Raw genomic sequence first — 21,437 nt, 5'->3', positions numbered from 1 at the left:
TAATACATTTTATGTTAACTGTAATGGGTAGTTCTGAGAAATAAAAGTTATATAGAATAAAGGTTCTCTCACAAACAAAAATTTCCGGCTAATGTGTGCTTTGGAAGTGTTTAAATTTGACTCAATGACAAACCATTAGGTATTAATACCATTACCTGTTATTTCTACTGCCTTAGATTCTCCTATAGGCACAAAACTTGTAAATTGTAAGGAAAAGAAAATCCTTCATGAGTCAATTCCTAAATATTTACTTTCTATGTAGTCCAATACAGCATGTCTCTCTTTACAAAAATAAATCCATTTAGGAATTAAGAACATAAACTATACCTCAAATACACATTAATGTTATCCAGCATAGCTGCTGGGTATTTTTTTCTATTCAGCTATACCCTGAATAGAAAATGCACATTATTACTCATATGACCATGGGTAATGCCAGACAGTTCTGCACAATTATTTACTCAATAAGTGTTTTTTAGAGTAAAATTGAAAGCAAAGATAATCATTTCATAGACTGTCCATTTAACGACATAATTTACCCTAAGCATTAAACATACTGAACAGATTAGTTCAAATGAACAGGAACAGTTTCAGAGTCTAAGGCGATCCTGGAAAGCATTAATGGCTCATAGGAGTGTTCCTTAGAAATGCCAAGTGTCCCAGTGAGATGCTGGATGTACAGTTGCTGAAGGAGCCACACTTCATCACAGCATTCTGCATTACAGGCTTTATTTACAGCTTGCATTCAGCTCCGTGAATACATAGAATACTGTCCAAATTATTACTTTGCTTCATTCATTATCTGTAGTAAAGTAAGCTGCAGAAGACAAAGACCACATCTCTCTGATGTGGAAATGGGCTCTCTCTCCCATTTCTCGTTGTTCTTAAACATCTCTCTGCAGAATAGTAACTATTATTAAGAACTGTAGCCTAGCAAGTTCAGCCTGGTTAAACTAAACTTGTTAAGAAAATGATTAGTCACTGATATTCCTTGGATCTGTTTTTATTTCCCATATATATACCTACATGAAAACATATTGAAAAACATTCTGAATATAACAATTAATGAACTTTTTATCACAAGTATGAGAAAATAAGAATGTATGTATGTGTGGGGGGGGAACGGGGAGGTGGGGATATTCAGACAGCAAAATTATTTCCCCAATAATCTACTATTTGTAATCAAATCTTATGTCACCCAACATGCTCCTAGTAGGGAAATAAGGAGACATAGTCACTCATCTGTGCTTTAAAAGTTGATTTATTGGCTTGTGGTAAATTAAAAAAAAATTAAACTGGCTTACAAAGCGCTTGCATGTCACCTAAGATCTTTTCAAGATAATTTGCTTCTTCATAAATCCACATATATACCATTTTAAAATCAAAAGATAATATTAAACAAATATTCAGGACAACAGATTTTTTATAAATACACAGCACTCATCTGCCTAAAACATATTTCACAATGTAAGTATTGCCAAATTAGTTCCTTTTTAAAATTGTGCAGTAGAGATTTTCACAAATTAATCTTATTCAGGAAAATATAAAAAAGTAAACATTTAAGCAAAAAAGTTCAAATATCAACGATTGCTGATTTAGATTAACACTATGAAATAGGGTAAGTAATAATTGCTTTTGAGAAATGCTAGAGAGTTTTATGTGGTCGCTCATCATAATTTAAAATAATGCTACAGGGAATGTAGTCTTGGCTTGCTAACTTTTTCTTAATTGAGTATGTGCATATGAATACCTAATAATGCAGTTCAAGCAAATAATGGTTGGCAATATTGGCCAATTTAATAGGTTAAAAACAGTGTACATTCTAAGGGCATATAATTCTCATTCTATAATTATTGAAAATATTTTATACTAAGATCAAAACCTAGATAATTTTTGTGCTTTGAGTTTTGAGATTGGATTTAAGATTCCGTGGTTAAATTAGAAGAATTAGCTTATAGGAAATGCTACCCAAATTATTTTTTATGGGAAAATAGAAGTAATCATGCAAATTTTGAGTACAGAATCTCCTTTGTCTTAGACTTGTGACCCAAAATTTAATGATAAAATGGAGAAAATATAGTGAAGTATACCAGGAAAGCCAAAATAAGGCAGATAAAAGTTCCCAAAGAGGTTGCTTATCGGCACATCTTATTTAGTGATAAATAGCTTTTTTCTTAATACCTTCAGAGCATTCAGTTTTTGCTAACTGAATGCTTATTTACTGTTGGTCATTGATATAAAATAATATTTTTAATTATTCATTTTCTTTAATTTGACATTTAAAGGAGGCTGTAAAAATGGAAAGATGGGTTTTTACTAAATGTAAAATAGTATTTAAAAAGTACTGAAGCCTCAATGACTGTATTTGGTCTTGGTTATTTTTACCATATAATCACAATACTTGGTGTATGTTTTATTATATGTAATTATGCTGATAGTAACTTTTCATCACAGAACACTAATTCGGAAGGAGTAAAGGAAGGTTAGTTAGAACTAGTGATAAATCAGAATTTTAGAATAGTTTTAAGGAGATGAACTTATTACAACTACGTTTATAATAAATTAGTTGGCTATGAATTGTTTTCTCTAATAGACTGTGTGTTCTTGAAGAAGCATAATCTAATGCATAGCATTATATCTAGGATAGAGGAAATGCTCAATAAATGTTTGATTGGATAAATGCATAATGAATTAACTAATGACAAAAAATCATTCCTTTTAATGAATACATAAGAACAGATTTAAAAAAGCACAACATTGTCAAAGTATCTCTTTTACAGCTCTGCGTTTGTATATTGCATCACACTTTCCAAGATTAGTTCACACATCTTACTGTGTTCAGTCCACATAATGAAGCCTGATGTTAAAAAGCCTTGTTATTTTTATGTTGCAAATACAGAAACTGAAGCACAGAGAGGCAAAGTGACTCGATGATAACAGACCAGTTATGTCATAGGTGAAGTCTATGTCTGTTAACTTAGTTCTCTGTGACATTTATCCTATTCGTAAACACTCTTTAATTTCCAGATGTAAGCCTGTCACAAGACTCTCTTGTTTTGGTTCTACTATCCATTTCTTTTATATAATATTTCTATTCTCAATTCCTTTCACTTCTAATTATAAATTAAGCAGGTACTAGAATGGGATGATTCTCTATGCTCCTTCTGCTGAGCATCACAAAGGTTACTACTGAGATGAGTTTAAGAATCTGGAGGTTTCCACTTCAGGCAATAAGGTGGACTAGATGTCCTAGTACAAAAGGAATGGGCTACACTTTGTGGAAGGCATGAAATAAAGCTTAGGGCCCAAGCTGTGTGTGTGTGTGTGTAATCCAAGGCCTCTGCACAAAGCCAAGACTTGTTGAGGCAACATCCTCAGTAAGTGACCTAGAAAGAAACTTTGCTCCACAGAGAGGGACTGTGGGTGTACTTGCCTGTCTCAGCCTTGGCTTTGGGTAAAGGGGAGAAAACCCCAGAAAGTCTCTCCTGCCTATTCCTCATCATAGGGTTGCAGTCTGGCTAAACCACACCACACATGTCGTTTCCAATCACCTCTCAAAATACTCAAGTTGAAAATCCGAAGTGACCTGAGTTTGATCAGGAACATCAGCAGTCGGACAAAAGCAAACACAAATTCTCTCTGAAGGTGTAAGCTTTAAACTCAGGTCTTAAAAAATTTTCCAAAGATAAAATTCCAAGGAACATGGGCCCAGTAAACAAGCCATCCTGAGGAAGAGTTAAAACAAAAAAACAAAAACCCCAAAAAGCTACAGAATCAGACCCACAAAATGCTGATGACTTGGAAATACCAGATACAGAAAATAAAGTACATTTCTTAATACATTTAAAGAAATGAAAAAGATGTTGAATGTATGATGAAGGAACAAGATGTTATCAAAAATGACCAGACAGATAGGAAGAACCAAAGAGAATTCTCAAACTGAAAATGTAATCGTTAAATTTAGCAGACTCAGTGGCATTGAACATCTAAAAGCTGACAAGTTGACAGGTGGTGCCCGACTCAAATCAACGCTGGAGACCATATAGAAGGGAGAGGGTGGTAAGGATCTGAGGATGGAACACAAAAATCTAGAACATCTCAGAGAATGAAGGCTATCATGAACTACGAGTGAGTGAGTGTGTGTGTGTGTGTGTGTGTGTGTGGTGGGGACGTTGAGGACAGGGTTTACACCAATCCAGGGTGGAGGATGGCTGCATACAGTGGTGGGAGGATGGGTAGGGTAGGGGTTAGAGTTTTTAGGTTCTGCTTTGGCCTCTCCCCGAAATTAACCATCTCGCCAACACAGTTTCCATCACTGGGTGAACAGAGCATTAAAACATTGCAAGTACACATTATGGAATCCTATACAGCAGTTAGAAGCAATAGATTTCATATATATAAAAAGCAATATGGATATATCTTTAAAAATATAGAGCTTAGTAAAAAAGTTAAGAAGAACATGATGTATAGAAAATACATTTACATAAATTAACAACATATGCACCCAAGGTAATAATATATGTTTTATAAAAACACATACAAACAAAAAGATACACACCAAGCACATTAGAATATTTGCCTATGATGGGGAAGGGTATAATGGTAGCGATTTGGGCTATAACAGAACGCGTGAATAAAGCCAGAGAGGCCTTGTCTGGATCAATTATAATTGTGTACCATGAGCTAAGGGGGTATAAGAAATGTGATCACTCAGTCATATGAACCCAAGGTTAAAACAGAAAGAAGGAAGAAACAAACTCAGTAGATGAGGTAAAGAACAGAATAAACTGGGAGGGAGATCTAAAGATCCAAAGAAATCACCCAGAATGTAAATTAGAGATAGAAAATATGAGGAGAAAAGGTCAAACAACATGGGGTACAGGGGGAGAGGCCCTAACGCAGAGCCTGAGAGAGGAGATATTAAAAGAGAAGATGGCTGTGAATATTCCACACTTGATGAAAGACACGTTCTCAGACTCAAGAAGCACCAGGAGATGCAAGCATGATAAACAGAAACCAAGCGCATCAGAGACAAAGGGAGCACGTTAAAGCAGCGGAAAGAGGCAGACAACCTACTGAATAATTAAACCGAATGAAGGCTACCCTCTTGGTAAGAACAAGGGCAGCCTTAAGAACATGAGATGTCTTCAGAGTGCCGCGAGGAAGTAACTGTCAGTCTAGACGTGTGCACCTAGCCAGAGCACCTTTCAGAAACGCGGGCAAAAATGAAAACATCTCCAGTCCAGCGAAAACAAAGTTTAGACCAGCAGGGCTTCCCGAAGGTACGTTTAGAGCATGTACTTCGGGGAGGAGAAAATAAATGCTAGGAAACCTATTTAGTTCTTAAGTATGGGTAAGTATTTTATAATGCTATTTAAAAAATCAATTTCCTTTTTGAAAACAATAGTGCATTTCTGAAATACTAGAAGTTCCTGTAAATGCAGTGTGAATTAACTGGGTGCAATCACCTGCTCTGCCTGTTTATACACAGCATCAGCATTTAGGCCAGATGCCAGACAATCTGATATTAGAAATCTTTGAACCATCCGCACAATGCTTCATTGTGGCATATGGAATTATACTGTAGTACGTAACACTGCCATTCAAATAATGCAAATAAACTCCAAGTCCAAGAGGTGAGGTGTCAAGAACAAATACTGGTATCTAGTTTCTCAGTTGATATAAATGAAAGCATTTAGGAAAGTTAATTGCAATACGGGCATAACCCTTAGAGTTTACACTAGAGTCCAACGCTATAATCAATCCTGTAATGATTTCAGCATTCACTCCCACAATAAACCTAATACTAATGCCTAGGGCAATTGCTGAATATATAATAGGTTTTCGTGTGTTCTTATACTGATAAATCTTACCAGTATCTAACTTGAACATGAGTGGCCTTATATAACAAGAAATTTTGTTCCATTGAGCCACAGTATACAAAGCAATAAAGAACATTTATGGATGATTAAATATTGAAGTGAAGTTGAAGCATTTAATCTACTGCAAAACTCATTTAATGCAAACGTACCCTGGCAATATAGATATTATTGATATTACACTTGAAGGGAACATTTTCATCCAGTGTGTCTCATGGAAATTTAATTTCCTTCTTCTCTGAGAACTTGGAATTTGTTAGACTCCTGTCCATTTCCAGCACAAATTTCTATTAGTACATAAAGTGTATTTTTACATATTAGAGGAGAATTTATGACTTAAAAAAATCCCAGTGTCAAACCTACTGCTGTGGAGGCACATTTACTATGACAGCCCCCAAATCTCAATACATAGAAACTTAAAAAATTTATTTAAAATTAATCATTATGTTGATTTTGATGTCCATTCTCATGCCACCATCCTGGTTTTTTTATGATGCATTTTGTGACCAAGTACAAACTGGATTGATCTCAGATCAAATAGAAATTAGTGCTTTTTAAACAAACAAACAAACAAAAGCAATTACATTTGAAGAAATTTAAAACAAATAAATGAGCTAAACACAGTTAGGTTAGTTTTGATAGATTTCTTTTCCTTTTAGCTTCTTTAAGATTTTACTTTGTACCTAAATGAAACATCACAATCTGGATATGGAACACCAAGCAAAACGCGGCTGAAGTTCAGTGCTGCAGGCTTATCACTAATTATTTCTAAATCAAAATAAGTTAAAAGTATAACCAACAACTGCTTTATTTCAACAAACGCCAAAAATCGGCCTGGGCATTTGCTGATTCCGAATCCAAATGGGATGACGTAATGCTTCAGCTTTTTCCCTCTTTTATAAAAGGTGGTTTTCTTCTTACCGTCTTCTATAAAACGATCAAACCTAAACTCCTACAAAAAGGAAGAAAGAAAAAAGAGTGTTAAAACAAAAAATTTACATGAAATAGTTTGAGTTCAGGTTCACAAAGTTGCTGGCTTTCCCTACCCCATCGTAACAGGCTCCTTTTAACCCAGCAAACACCAAGAAGTAAAACTTGACTAAATGCAAATCATGCATGAACTTTCAAAACACTCAAGTGCTATTAGAAAATTACGTCTCCAGTATTAAACTGAAATCCAGACTTTCCTACATGACTTTCCTTCCCACTTCTCTCCTACACTGAGTTTCCTAAGTCTAGAGGCAGTATCTCCGTTTTTGTTCTTTAAGATGGGTCTTGATTTACAGGCACTTGAAATACAAGTGTTGGGTTGGAGGGAAGGGTTCCCGCACTGCCACCATTGTCACTGTGGACGGTGACTCTGACTGGCCACAGAAGCTGCCTAACTGAGGATTCCTAGTGTTCACTTCTCTATCCCTTCTCAGTCATCTACTGATGGATGAGTTTAGGATTCAGTGCTTATGTTGGGACGAAACAGATATAAAATAGTAAGATTCACGTTGCGCACAACAGAGGAACTAAAGCACAGTATTGGTCTTGCTTGTTTTTTGATGTCGTTCTGACTCTCTCCTACAACAGTTCTATTAGAATGAGTGCTCTTTGGGTTAACTCTGTTTCTGATACATTTCCGTAAATAAGTTATAATACTCATTATAGAAAATTATGGGACTGGTCTATCGAGGGTGTTCGGTCCGCCATCTTAATTTACTCTCACTTGAGTTTCTGAGAGGAGACTGAGTGACCTTATTTCAGCCCATGGTGAATTAAACCATTGATTAGATTAACGCACATGGCAGGCATAACAATGATCAAGTCTTTCCTGTACGTGGTGCTCATTAGCGTTAGATCTGCTCAGCACACAACTTTGATACGCACCATGAAGGCGAAAACATTTAGGTTACAGCAAAAACCCTGCAATGTATGAATAGATTCTGAATCTATCACAGATGACCTACTTTTCTCACTCAATGCCAGTATTCATGTGAGCGAAGTCACTCCCTTTAAAAGTACTGGTTTTATCTTCATTTACCTAGGATACTGATTTTGATAAATATTCAAGTTTAGAAAACACAACGTACTTAGCTTCTATTCACCCCGTCTTCAAACTTGCAAGTTGATGAAATCATAATGGCAAAATCAGTCTGCATCAGGACACAAGAGTACCTCCCACAGGCAGTTCTGGGATGTCTGAGAGTCTGAAAAGGCTCTCACCAGTGCTAACCTCCTTGTAGCATGAACAAGCACACACTCCGTGGACACCCATTTTGTCACTGGAGATAGAACTACTATACAGTATTCTCTCCCAGTCAGTCTTTTTCCATTATTGGGGTCCAGGACTGCTGTTTCCTCTTTCTCAGTGACCGATCAGAGGAGACCAGAGGTCTTCCCAAGAGCTCCTTGGCTGGGCCAAAGTTTATGTCAATTTTGCCACGGAATTATTTGTTGTTTGGAAAAGCTCTCACTGCAGTCAGCCCCATTGTTTAAGCCAGAACGTGCAAAAGGAAAGCTTAGCTTGGGTTATGACTTCATAGAATGCTGTTATCATAAATAAGCCAAACACTGTCATGGTTTTTCTGCTCTTCTTTGTGAAAGTGAATACACATCTGGAAAGCCACCGTGATCAACAAATAATGCCTAAGTGCTCCCCAACCCCTGCCACCTGCAGGCAGTGTTACACTCAATGCCCTCAAACTTCTAGCCAATCAGTAACGTCCATCCTCTTGTTTTCCATCACCTTCCATTCAATGACCTCATAACAAAATCATAGAAACGCCTATTTAGTTGTTTACATTATGAAACAAGAAAGGGGAAGGCCAACCTCTTTTGCTCTGTGACTACCATCAAGCTCAAAAGGAATATGGGCATAAATATCTTTTTGAGTTAGAATTTATTTTGTTTGTTTTCCATTGCAGGGACATGGAGAACCCAAGCGGAAGCCAATATTAGGAAAGGCTTGTGGCAGCTGCTAGGAATATAGTCTGATTTTAGCCCAAAAGAGAAAGGGTATAATGGTCTTACCCTGGAGATTTGGGGGTCACAGTGACACAGAACGAAAAGTTAGGGTGCTCAAGAGACACAGGTTGACTTGGAACAACTTAAATACAGGATGCGTCATGCTGACTTCAACTCTTTGCAGGAACCATAACAGCCTGGCGCTTCACAATTTAAAGGGGTACATTAAATGCAATATTATTTGATGGATGAGAGTAGAGAAATGATAAGAGAAAAGTGTAAGACACTGACATCCCCCGTTGCTCCTCTAATGATAGTTGTGGTTGACTCCTCAGCAGCCTGTCTTCTGTATGAGATTTGTCGAGGACATCATGGTAAACACCTTGCCCTGGCCTCTGACTAATTTAGGATCGGACGTGTGAACCAATCTCATTTGCGCTACAGGGGAAAAGTCTGTGGCAACATCTGGGAAAAGCGTCCTTCTTACAAAGAAAGAAAAACAAAATGCGGTGGTTCATCACCGTTCTGCTGGCACCGGTTACAGGTGACTACGATGCCGACAAGGCGGCAGCTATCCTGTCACCAAGCTGAAGACAGAGCTCATCCACAGGAAATGGCAGAGCTGAGAAATCCCAGGAGACGGGAGTTGTCACACTGTCTTATTTATCTCTGTATTTTCAAAGCCCTCACCCGAGTGCTGTGCACATAGTAGAGGCTCCCTATGTGTTTGTTGAATAAATACATGACAATAAAGTATATTTTAAAAGCAATCTTCAAGCTTTTGAAGAAAACAGAGATATTGAAGGGGTAAATAAAGATGTAGGGAATGAAAAGTAGATGAATATTCAGATAGAAAATGTTTACAAATAGAAAATGGTATGATATTTAGCACTAGAAATAAAGATTGGGTAGATGGTACAATTTCCTGGATGGAAAAGAATTCTGGGTACGAGTGACTGAGGAACACTGCATAACACCCTAATCTCTGTTCTCCAAATTTTATGTTTAGTTCAGTTCAACAGATTTTCCCCAGCCCTTCTGTACATGAAGCACTGAAGTTAAAAAGACATAAAACGCGGTCTTGCTGGGGTAGGTGACACAGAATATGATCAGACCTTGGACTCACTCAATTCATCATTTTTGGTATGGGAATCTAAGTTAGACAAAAGCTAGGATTTCCTAGAAGTAAAAACTGTCACTGTTTCAAATGGGTGACTAGGGGCTGCACCGTTGCCCCCAGTTTACAGTCAGTCTTCCTGGGAGCAAGATGACTAAGTACAGAAGCTCCTTTTCCATCTCCGTGGCGTAGGTTCCAATCAGCGGTGTGCTGTAGCCACTTGGGACCAACTAGAGAGAATATATACGTCTCTTTCCAACACCGTGTTCAGGGTCTTCACACTGGTAACGTGAAATCAGCCAGGGTGAAAGTATTCACACCATGACAAATGACAAAGTCGGGGCTTTTCAGAGTGTTGGTTTATCAGCACACTGAGGTTCCAACATGGTAGGTATGAAGGGCCACCTTACTGGCGTGGCAGGAACCCTCTGAACACGGAGCATCTGGCTATGAAAACACAGCCGTGTGATCAGGACAAGCCCCTAAATTGTGAGCTCTTGAGGACAGGCGTCTTTTTTTATATCCATGTTACCTGCTATACCCATGCAAGTGCTTTCAGGCTAGTAGATGCTCCTTATTCATTTGTTTCCTTGATGTGTGCTCATGGCGCAACGTTCCAACTTGAGGGGCAGACAAAAAATTATTGAGAGTATCTCCACATTTGTCATAACTAGTGTGTTCTAAGAACAGTGACGATCATCAAAAGAATATTGATACAACAATTTTTATAGTGATTAGAATTTTTTCAAGGGCTTTCAAACTCATTTATCACTTTATAATCCCTACGCCTCTGAGAAGTAGACAGAACAGGCTTGCATGAGGTCAAATCAGGCTTTTCAACTTCAGAGCTTTTGCAGGGGCTGGGGTGTACTCCAATGGCTTTGCAATTACTTTGTTGTTTCCCTGAGTCCTCACTTGAGGAGGCTACAAGGTTATGGTAACATATTACCATCTTAAATGGTGGCTGTTTCTTCCCTACCCCTCAGCCTCCCTTTATAGCTTAGCACCTCCGTAGAAAAACCAACCAAGAGATTTGGGCTTCTCCATAGTTCTGGTTTTAGATGTTGCATTTTGGTAGAAAAGTAGTCATCACCACGTACTGATTACCTGCGAGCCAGTGGCTAGAATTCTGGCTGACAATTGGCACAAATTTGAGGAAGCTTCAGGAAATTTAAAAAAGCTATCCATTCCCAGTTAATTAAGAGATTATCTAAACTTTCTCAAGTAGCATTCTGACTGATAAAGAGAGAGGAAGGAAGAACTGGGAAGGGATGTTTCCTTTGCTCTGTCCCATTGCTTCAAATTTCACCTGCCAATGTGTTTTCCCACATCCCCAAGTACCACCTGAGTAAGGAACCGATATTCAGGAAAAGAATAATTCTTAACACAGGTTACACTTTGGTCGGTTATAGATCCAATAAGATCCCCCAATTTTTTTTTTCTGTCTAGCTCACATTGTGTTTTAAATTTAATTTTTCAAACATTTAAAAAGTCTATGTTTCACCCAGAAATCTGTTTTTGACATTTAAAAAAAGTAATAAAAATGACTGTGCCACATCAAGTTGACACGCTCGTAAGAACTCAGGGTTGGTTTGGAAGTAGCCAAATGGTCTCACTTAGATGCCTCCTGGGCTGTCCCTTCACCATGGTTCATACCACTCCCAACAATATTGTATTTAGACACAAGCCACTTCATCTACTGGGTCTAATTCGGCCCAGTACATATCTGTGGTGATTTAACTGAAGTGTATTTTCATTTTCAGTACATCCACCCATCACAGCAACCCCCCTCTATTCACCCTCCAGAATACCCTCTTGTGTGCCAGGCACTGAGAATTCAGAGAAAGTGATAACAGGGTCTCTCTCCTTCTGGAACTTACAGTGTTTGGGAGCACAGGCAAACAAGTAATTGCAAAATGCTGCGTGGGACGCCCTAGAACAAAGTACACACAGGCCACAGAGTGAGGAGTGGCCAGCACTCTGAGGAACGAGATGGGAATTAGAGACGTTGTCAAAAAGAGGTAGTTAAGGGAGACTCCTGTGGATTAATCTGGAGTCTCTTGGTGGACAAGTAAGGAGGGACATTCCACAACAGAGAGCTCTGTGAAGGACGATCACGGCCTGTGTCTGGAATGTAATATTCTAGAGTGTCTTTGGCTTGAACATCCTGGAACCATGCCTCACCGGGTCGGGTAACCCATGTTCTGCTAAGATTCCTCAGTCTCCATGTCCTCCTAGAGCAACTACACTTGTGTGTGGAGTTAGTCTTCCCCATGATTTTGGCCTAGTAGCTATCGCCTGTTTTCTGCCTCTAAGGCTGGATCTTCTCGTTCAAGATGTGTAGGGTACGAAAGACAGGCAGTGAGGAATATGAGCCTCCAATGAGGCTTCTGGGACAGTGCTGTCAGTGACAGATGGCCAAGGGCAGAATTTTCCCGAGTCGTCTTCTCTTCTTAATTGTTAGTGCATGATCGTTTTCAGATGGGCACCTGTTACATGAGCAGCTACAGTACCTACTTTTCACCATCCTATGTTGTTTCGAAAAGGAATTAACCTACAAGCCTGAGAGTGGTGAATGCTCAGTAAATGTTTACAGAATGAATTATATAAGACTTTGCCAAATCATATGGAAATGGTTCTGAACTATATCACTTTTTTTTTTCTGTGCCAATAACTATCAGCACAACACAACCCATTTCAAGAAAACAGTACCAAGGCAAAAAATTAGCTAGTTGACTTTAACACTAGTCAAGCATAATTGACTAATGTCAAGTCTAGTAAGTAATAGAGACTGCTCATCAACTTTTTAGAGCTACCCTAATGATGCTAAATCAGTATTCACAATATTGCAATTTTGTTCTTCCTACGGATTTAGTATGAGGCAAACCCTTCTGACTACTATTAAGATTGGCTGATTTATTATGCAATGTTTGGGCACTGCTATTTAGTATTTCACAGAAAAAAACTACAGATCTGCACATTTTCAATGTTTAACTTTGATATTTAAATTCCTAGAAGTCTAACTCATGGTCTTTTCCATCATGGGGTCAGGGTCAGGGGTTGAGAATGGGAGGAGCCCAAAGACCACAACAACAGTGGTGACTTGCCAAACATTCATTATTTGTTGATAACTTTAATGTCCGTTTTACTATTGTGACATGAATAGTAAACATAATGACTAGTGGAATAATCATATGATGGAAATACTAAGCAGAAACGAAATTAAAAATTGTGGCTAGAAATAAAACTATTTTTTAAATTTTAAAATATTTTTCAAATATTAGCTATTTATTTATTTATTGAGTACCTATTTATGTGTGGAATTTATTTTTTATAAAATGTGGAGGTAAAGCTTGTTGCCTGCAAAATGTTCATTCACAACTATCACCCTACTTATGATTTGCTATTATTATTCACGTAATGCCTCTTCTGAAACACATAGAAACTATACATACATTCTCCCGTCACTTAAAAAATTTTGCCTTTGCTGATGAAATAATGCAAATTATCTCATTGTTTTTGAAGTCTGTTCTTTTCTTATTCATTTCCAAAATTCAACAATATTTTCATCTAGCCTGACTGCAAAAACATCTTAGAAACTGGGTTTAAAAGTGGTTCAGCTATGAACCGCTCAAAAAAGAGGACAGAAGTTTCCCTTTGAAAAATGGCATCTTAGGTACAAAAACCACTGCAGCAAGAACATGACTTCATGAGAAGCATGGGCAGAATATGACTGCATTCAATTTGCATGCAGGTGGTGAGCCTCGGAAGTGGTATTAAGGGATGAGCCAGGGTGGATTAATTTCCAGTCTTTGATATTCATTAACTCCAGCTTCAGAAAAAAAATACAAGGAGATGACACAATTACCCTCAGAGCTTCACCCGTGAGCGGCGGCTTTACAATCTCAAGTTCATAATGCCATCCTAATTGATCAAGAAGGGGCACGTACCCTTAGTAAGAGGTGAAAAAGTAGGGGGCTTAACCATGGCAATGATGGTGTTGGACTCTGGGAGAGTTAACTCCTCTCTGGAAACACTTAGCAAAATAGTCATCATTATTTATTCTCCGAGCCACCTGTCAAGAGCTAGCCCTCCACGGCTTTTAATAATTCTCTGCCAAGTGAAACCCAATTTTGGCCAAAAGTGAATAGTGTCCACAGGTGTATCAATGTTCATTTCATTTGGAGAAACTAGTTTAGTCTTATCACTGTATTTCTATTTATAGATCATGAAACCCTTGAAAGAAAGACCCTTAAGGAAATACTTCTGCAAATAGGAACATTTCCCCATTGGAAGGAAAAACAGGAGTCCTCAGGTTCTCTCAAATCCTTTCTGGAACAAGGTGGCAAAAGGAAGAGAGAGAGAGAGAGAGATCACGGGAAAAGGAGTGAGCTTGCCATCCCCAGGAGGGAGCAGTACCGGATGGATGGTTCTTTACCTCTGGGGCTTCAAAGACTTCAGGGTCGTAGTGTAGGGCGGGAGGAAAGATGCCCACGAAGTCTCCCTTTCGCAGACGGTAGTCCTGGGTCTCTAGATGTAGTGTCAAGTCCTCTTGAACAAAACGGAAGATGCCTGAAACCGTGCACAGCCGTAGGGCCTCGAGAATGGTGCTTTCTGAAGGAAACAGGAAAGTAACGTTATATTAAAACATGACTGCTCCTGAAAAGTGCTCTCAATTTGTCAGTAAAGCTCATTACCAACAGCTTTTATTGACAGGGAAACCTTCTCCCAATCAGATCCACTGAGCACCAAGAGGGGACCAATGGGGGCTCTGGATGGGAGACAGAGAAGGGGAGAGGATGAGACAGAAGGCAGGGAAGGCACACCCAGTCCCCCAAGCTTGGGGCATTTTACAGGCAGGAGGCAATAGCGCTGTACTTGGCCAGAAAGTCATTCATCAGGAATTTTGTAGGAAAGAATGATCTGCGAGAGAGGAAGGCTGTGCTGGAAAGAAAAACTGTATCCCACTTAAAGTACACCACTGGCACACCAACCTTCAGAACAGTGATGACTTCAAAGACAGGCACAGGAATTTAACAACCACTTAGGCAGTTAATAGTAAAGTAATTGTAGTAGTGCTTTCTGAGACAGCTTAACACTTAATTTCTTTTATGTAAGCTGTAAATAAAATGTGAGTCAGCATTTGCTGGAAAAATTTCAAAGGGAAAATTATTTCATAGGATTTGGAAGAAAACCATATTTCCCTCCAGCATCCAGGGAAAGTAACAGCCACCATCATAACCTGGAAGATTCCAGAAGCCGAATGTCCTTGCTTTCCCAGTGGCCTTCACCTTTTGCTCCTAGCACGACAGATTTTATGGCTAATTTCCGGCAATTTATCCTGGCAGTTTGAGGAGGAATTCCTTTGGGAATAATATGCATAATTTGCATAAATCACTCTGATAGCATGCATAGCAGCATGTAGCTCCTGTCTAGGTCTGCATCTCTGCCTTCATAATCAAAACTGACTATGTTTTCACCAGCGTGAATGGGTCCTAGTATCAAAAGCTTGATTCTTTCTAATCAGTAATGTGAAAAAGAGCCCCAAATTGAGTATTTTTTCCCCTTCACATAGTAATAAATGGTTGTGTTTATGGCTTGCAGTTTAGAATCACACACACACACACACACACACACACACACACACACAGTGCCCAGGTTCTTAGCTGAATGCAAAGCTCTCAAACGTAAAATACCCAGTTATTAGATTATAGAAGCAGGCTGGTTAGTGAGGGCTTGCATCCATCCAAAAATACAAATAAATGCTATTTCCTGAACACTGAGATCTACGCACAGCTCGCACAGGGGTATCAAGTAGCTTTGGGGACCTTCTCCCGGGAGCTTTTTCCCTAAGCATGCATTTGTCTAAAGAAATGAGGCTGCGGTCAGCTCTGTGTGGCCAGTGTGGTGATTCAATGTGACGTACAGTGAGGCTGTGCATATTCTTTTGGACTGCCTTCGTTATTATAATCAGGCAGAGTCAAATCGGTTTGTTGGTGATGAGGCCAGAAAAGAACTTTGGTTTTGGAACATGGACTCTACTGCAGATAGCCACAAGGCGCCTGACACGACGGATTTCAGCTGGCAGGTCACCAGCGACCAACATTTCCACGGTGAAAAGCGAGGGTCAGCCTCCCATGTACTGCTGCTGGCTCTGTTGGATCAACAACAGAGAGCATCGCTTTAGCTTGTGGTGCGAAATGGTAGCCGACATATGCAGCGGGGCTGCTCCCCCACCAAGTCCAGGAGGGGTGTGGGAAGAAGAAAGACAAAAGCAGAATAATTGTGGGGTGGCTGCTATGACCGGGCGGGCATTTAACAGCCCGCAGAGCGCGGTCACATCCGATTGGAGGACGTGCTCGCGGGCAGCAAGGCGGCCTGCGCCCACTGCACGATCACAAATGACAATCGGGCAAGCATCTCTTAGGCAGAAGTTAATCACAATAATGGAGCACAAAGTGTGGCTTAGCGGTCAGATCGTAAATGACAAATCGGTTTTACCTTCCAGGACCAGTTACGTGCGCAAGACAGGCTGGCTCTCGCTCTGAGCCATTGTGCCGATCAGCATCAGACGCCGAAAGTCATGAGTGGCATTATTAGCAGCAATGGAGAGGGCGCTTCCGTGGCTCTGTGTTTCAAAGTACAGACACAAAAGCCAGCAGCCTCTCCCCAGTAAGAACGCAGGCAGAGCTATAAGTTGAGAAGAATGACAACTGCATAGTAAAAAAAAAACCAAAAAAAAAAAAAAAAACCCAAAACAAAAAAACTGCAGCCTCTACTTGTAGTTGTCATAGTCGAGCAGACACCAGCCAGTGCCACTGACAGACCAGCTGGGCCCTGGGAGGACTTCCATGCTGCACCAGGAGGTACAGTAAATTATCCTGCGCGGCCGAGCAACATCTGTTTCTGTGCTAGTGCCGAACAAACAAGGCAATTTAAAACATACCAAGGGATAACCAAGCAACAGATGAACATGACCCTCATTTTCCCCCCTTCTCACACTTGAGGTGCTAACTTCATCATGCAAGTACTCCACGGAAGAGTGGCCAGGTTGGTTTGATAAGGTGTTGTCAGAGAGATTTTTACATACTTCCAAAATGGAAAGAAAAACCTTATAGTATTGTTATTCTTAGAATCTTCCTTCCCCCTCTAGCTTCATGTCTTTTATACCAAAGCTAGCACTCAGTTCTCAATTCGCTCTAGAATTAAAAAAAAAAAAAAACTTTCCATACACTTATAAATATTCAGTCTTTAAACCTAATTTGCTATACTTAGTTCACATGCCTTCAAGCATTTGTCTTCCAATTTCCACTGAATAAATGCGTACTAATGAGAACTGGAGCAAGCTGCTGAGGCAAAGCTGGGTGACTTGGGTCTGGCCTGCCACCAGCTTGTGATAGGCGGGCAAATTGAGTTAAAATGAAAAGTCTTGTCAGCTGAAATTCAACATGGTGGCCAAACAGCAAGCTGTCAATCATTCCAGCCAAAACAAGGGGCTGCAGGTAATAAAAGGTCGCTGTGATCATTAGTGCACTTGGCTTTCATATGCACGTTAATTTTAATTAAACATGATCTCTCTCTGTAAATGTTTTATAAAACTTATTGTGCATAATGGATTGTTAATTTATACTAATATTTAGCAGGTAATGGGGACCCTCTACTTACTAAATGCATCGTAGGAAAACGGCTAACAAGAATGCAAATATTTGGGGGATAATTTACACCAGACATTGCAAGGTGCCAACAATTGCAATTGTGATTAAGAAAAGGCAGTCCGTGTTTTATCAAGGAGGAAACTTTACTGACCAGTAGACACCAGGAAATTGGATTACAGAATTCCCGCAATGAACTTACAATTCAGAGCCAGCACTAACCTGCTTTATCTGTCTCGGAAAGGTTTGTTTCTCTTTACAGGATATAAAAATATTCTGATTAAGTATCCCTTCTAAGCAAAAAGCTGGGGGATACTTTGAGCTAAGATGCTTTACAATGTGACTGTGAAAAAAAAAAAAGGCAAATAAAAGGAAATGTTGGGAGAAAAAGGAATATATCCACTTTCTCTTCTGCCCTCAGCTCTCAATTCTGGCTGTAATAATTGACAGATGATTCTCATTTGCAGATTTAAAGTGCAGAAGCAGCTTATGACAATCAATAATGCATGTTACAGTGCAAACACAAATAAGCACATCCAAGTTGCTGCCTCACACTCAGGCCACGTCGGGGTATGTGGAATGAATGTGCTGTGACATGGCCAGGCTGTTAATTTGGGTCATCTTAATGATTGGTGCAGACTGTCACACCATCTGATTAGCTATGGTGATCAGCGGATAGCGGTGATGGCTGGAGTGGAATGAACAGCCAGGCCGTGCTGCGGTCGGCTGGGGCTGGTCACTCGGTGGGGGGATTGGGGGGTCTTAAAAAAGAAGGTGGACAGAAAGGGGAAGGGGGACAGAAATGGGAAGGGGGACCTGGAGGTAGTGTGCTTGAGAAGGTGTGAGGAAATGCAGGGAGCCTCCCTCCAGGTGTGCACACGAGGTTTTACATAACTGCCTTCAAGACAGGTGAGAGGGTAGATAGGAAATTGGCATAATTAGACAATATGAAGCTGAATAACTACTTTTTGGCTCCACAATTGTATATTTTAAGTTAAAAATAAATCTGAACTGGTACGAATGCCTACTCTCTGCACTGCAGGCTTTTGGTTTACTGCTAAAAGATGGAAATATAAATTCAACCTTCATAGAGTCAATAGACATTTACTAAGGTCCTTCTCTGCTCGGTGTACTGGGCCACGGATGTTGGTAGAAAAGGGAACACGGCATATGGATTTGGCCTTCAGGGACACTACAATCTAGGTAATTCAGGGCTGCAAGGTACAAATAACACAGGAAGACTCCCCAGGGTCCTAGTGAAGATATTGTTCAGTTTCTGATTGGGTAACTCCAGTGAGGGCATGCAGAAAGCCCATTACAGTAGCAAGTTAGTTCTTATACTGGGCTGAAATTGTCGTCCCTTTAATTTCTACCCTTTAGCAAATACAAAGGCAAAAAAAATTTTTTTGAACCCCTCTACCACGCAACAGCCCTTTAAAAAGTATTTAAAGAGAAATATGTCATTTTTTTTATCATGTCATTTTTAATTATACCTCAGTGATGATACGGCCTTTAGTCTTTAATTCAGTTCGTCAACATGCCCTTAAAATGTGGCGGAGCTGGGCATGCTATTTCAGTTGGAAATGCAGAGAGGAATACCTTTCTCTGCCCTCGAAACCACACTTCAATTAATATTTTGTTGGAAGCAGATGAGCAACAGATTTTTGAAGTAATACCACCACGGACTTGTTTTAAGCTGATATTCTGGAGGTTATCAAGGATGTCCTCTCGTCACAACCCCCTGAAGTGGTTTACAGAAACAAGTGCTCCATCCCAGACCAAGGGACTCAGAACCACTGCATTCACTGAAACCTTCAAATGAGTGATCTTGAACCTTGGGTGCACACTAGAATTGACTAGGGAGCTTTTAAAGCCATCAGCCTGCATCCCAGACCAATGAAATCAGAACCTCTGGAGGTGGGACCAGGTTTGAGTACTTTTTAAAGCTTCCTAGATGATTCCAGTGAGCAACGAGGTTGAGAACCATGGTTTTAAACCCTCTTCTGCTAGACCACACAGTGCCTCATCCTATTCTTATGCAGTTGATTTTTAGACCTAAGTACAATAATTTTCATTCTCATTAAATTTCCCTTTCAATCCTTTCAACTCCTGTTTCCAGCATTTCATTACATTATCTAGCCCTCTTTGCTGTGTGCTAAGCAGAAAGTTTGACAAACATCCAAATCAGTATTTTTCACTTTTTAGCCAGCATTTCCTTATGTTACATATACAAATTTCATGACCTGATTTCTGGTGTACAACTTTGTGGAAGATACCTCTCTCCTCTCCTCCAGTTAGAAGTCTCCAACATGAAGTAGAATTTATACCTTCTGTGTATCCCCAGTGGAAGAGGTTTTGCTAAACTTCACTACTGCTGGCTAAATTATGTACACTTTTAATTTTTCAAGTACACAATTATCTTATAATATTGAATGAGCTTTTTCAAAATTACACCCAATAATTATGACAAATATACCACACTAAGATGTTAATAGTAAGGGAAACTGTGTGTGTGGCGGTGGTGGTGGGGGGGGAGAGGTATATGAGAACTCTCTTTGTAACTTTTCTGTGAATCTAAAAGTATTCTAAAATGAAAAGCTTACTTTTATTTTTTTAAAAAGGCACAAAATTCTGATGTGAACCTCTAGCCCCAATCTCACCCTTAAATCCAACTGCATTTGAGAATTTGTGATACATATCCTTGTAAACAATAGGGGTCAAGATCTCTGGTACATTTCTGGGGCACTTTTCCCTGAGGTGACAGTATTTATGGGTTAGCGTTGAGCTTAGGTAGACCTGGCATCCATTTCTGGCTCTGCCACTATCTAGTTACATGATTCGGGTTGGTTAACCTTTCTGCACTGTGTTACCCAACAGTTAAAAGAAGATAGTAATATTTGAGGGTTATTAGATAACCTATATTTGAGCTTATTTATCTCTCTATATATAGATATAAATTTACATCTATCTATATAAATATCTATATAGACATAAATAAGCTAATACTTGATGATGATTAAATGAACTAATAAGCCTGCCACACAGTAAAATAATAACTATTAATATTGTCATTTATAACATCTCATCTGAAATTAAGAATACAGTTAACTCTATCACCATCTAGCCCGTATTTTCTGATCTCGCCCACGTGCAAATCAGAGCTGGCTTTGATGAATCAAGATGCAAAGAACTCTCCCCTTTCAGTTCGGACAATGGAAAAGGACTCAAAGGATTCTGGGATCAGACGGGTCTGATGGGAGAAGCACAGGTGTGGCCAGAAAACCACAGTTAAGATCCTGCTTCTCTCCTTTACCTCCAGGACCCTACCAGGCGAATTATTTGGCTCCCTGAGGATTTTCTCATCCGTAAAAATAATGACAAAATAATAGCTGCCCCCAGCCCCCCAGTATCTTGGTGAAGATCATAGGAAACAATATAAATCTGTAAGACTGCCTTGAAATATTGAAGTCATTAATAGATAGAACGTCATAATCATTATTTGTTATTAAAGAATATTTTTTCCAATGATCATTCGTTTGTTTCTTTCCCCCTTGAGTTACTCCCAAACAGTGTGCTTAGAAATCTCTATGGGATTTTGCTGGAGAATCACTGCAAGCTTATAGTTCTAGAGTTATTATAATATACGCTCTCCTCCTTTAAAAAAGGTATTACAAGCTTTGCCGAGCTCTAGTTTTGTAACACCTCCTTTTATTCCAAAATCTCTCACTTGGACCACCTTTGCACCTTTTCTCATTTTCAGGATGTGTAACTGAACAAAATTAGGGGCCTGCAGTTCCCCTGAGCAGTTCAGGAGTTATAATCCACTCTGCATTATGT

The 21,437-nt window shown here is 39.4% G+C and overlaps 1 protein-coding gene across 1 annotated transcript in view; it reads right to left on the bottom strand.

The window, feature by feature from the left end:
• Positions 1 to 1,243: 1,243 nt before the first annotated feature.
• The window catches only part of LOC102508530 (cytochrome P450 7B1), a 152,687-nt gene continuing 132,493 nt past the window's right edge, over positions 1,244 to 21,437 (bottom strand). Inside the window, exons 5-6 of the mRNA XM_032470213.1 lie at positions 14,387 to 14,562; positions 1,244 to 6,831 (exon numbers count right to left, since the gene is read on the bottom strand). Of these exons, the coding sequence (XP_032326104.1) occupies positions 6,544 to 6,831; positions 14,387 to 14,562 (464 nt within the window). The 3' untranslated portion in view covers positions 1,244 to 6,543. The remainder of the gene's footprint in view (positions 6,832 to 14,386; positions 14,563 to 21,437) is intronic.

This window comes from Camelus ferus, chromosome 29, assembly GCF_009834535.1.
Source record: "Camelus ferus isolate YT-003-E chromosome 29, BCGSAC_Cfer_1.0, whole genome shotgun sequence".
In the NCBI taxonomy this organism is placed as follows: Eukaryota; Metazoa; Chordata; class Mammalia; order Artiodactyla; family Camelidae; genus Camelus; species Camelus ferus.
Note: the sequence above shows the minus strand (reverse complement) of the source record. Positions and strands in the feature narration are given on the sequence as shown.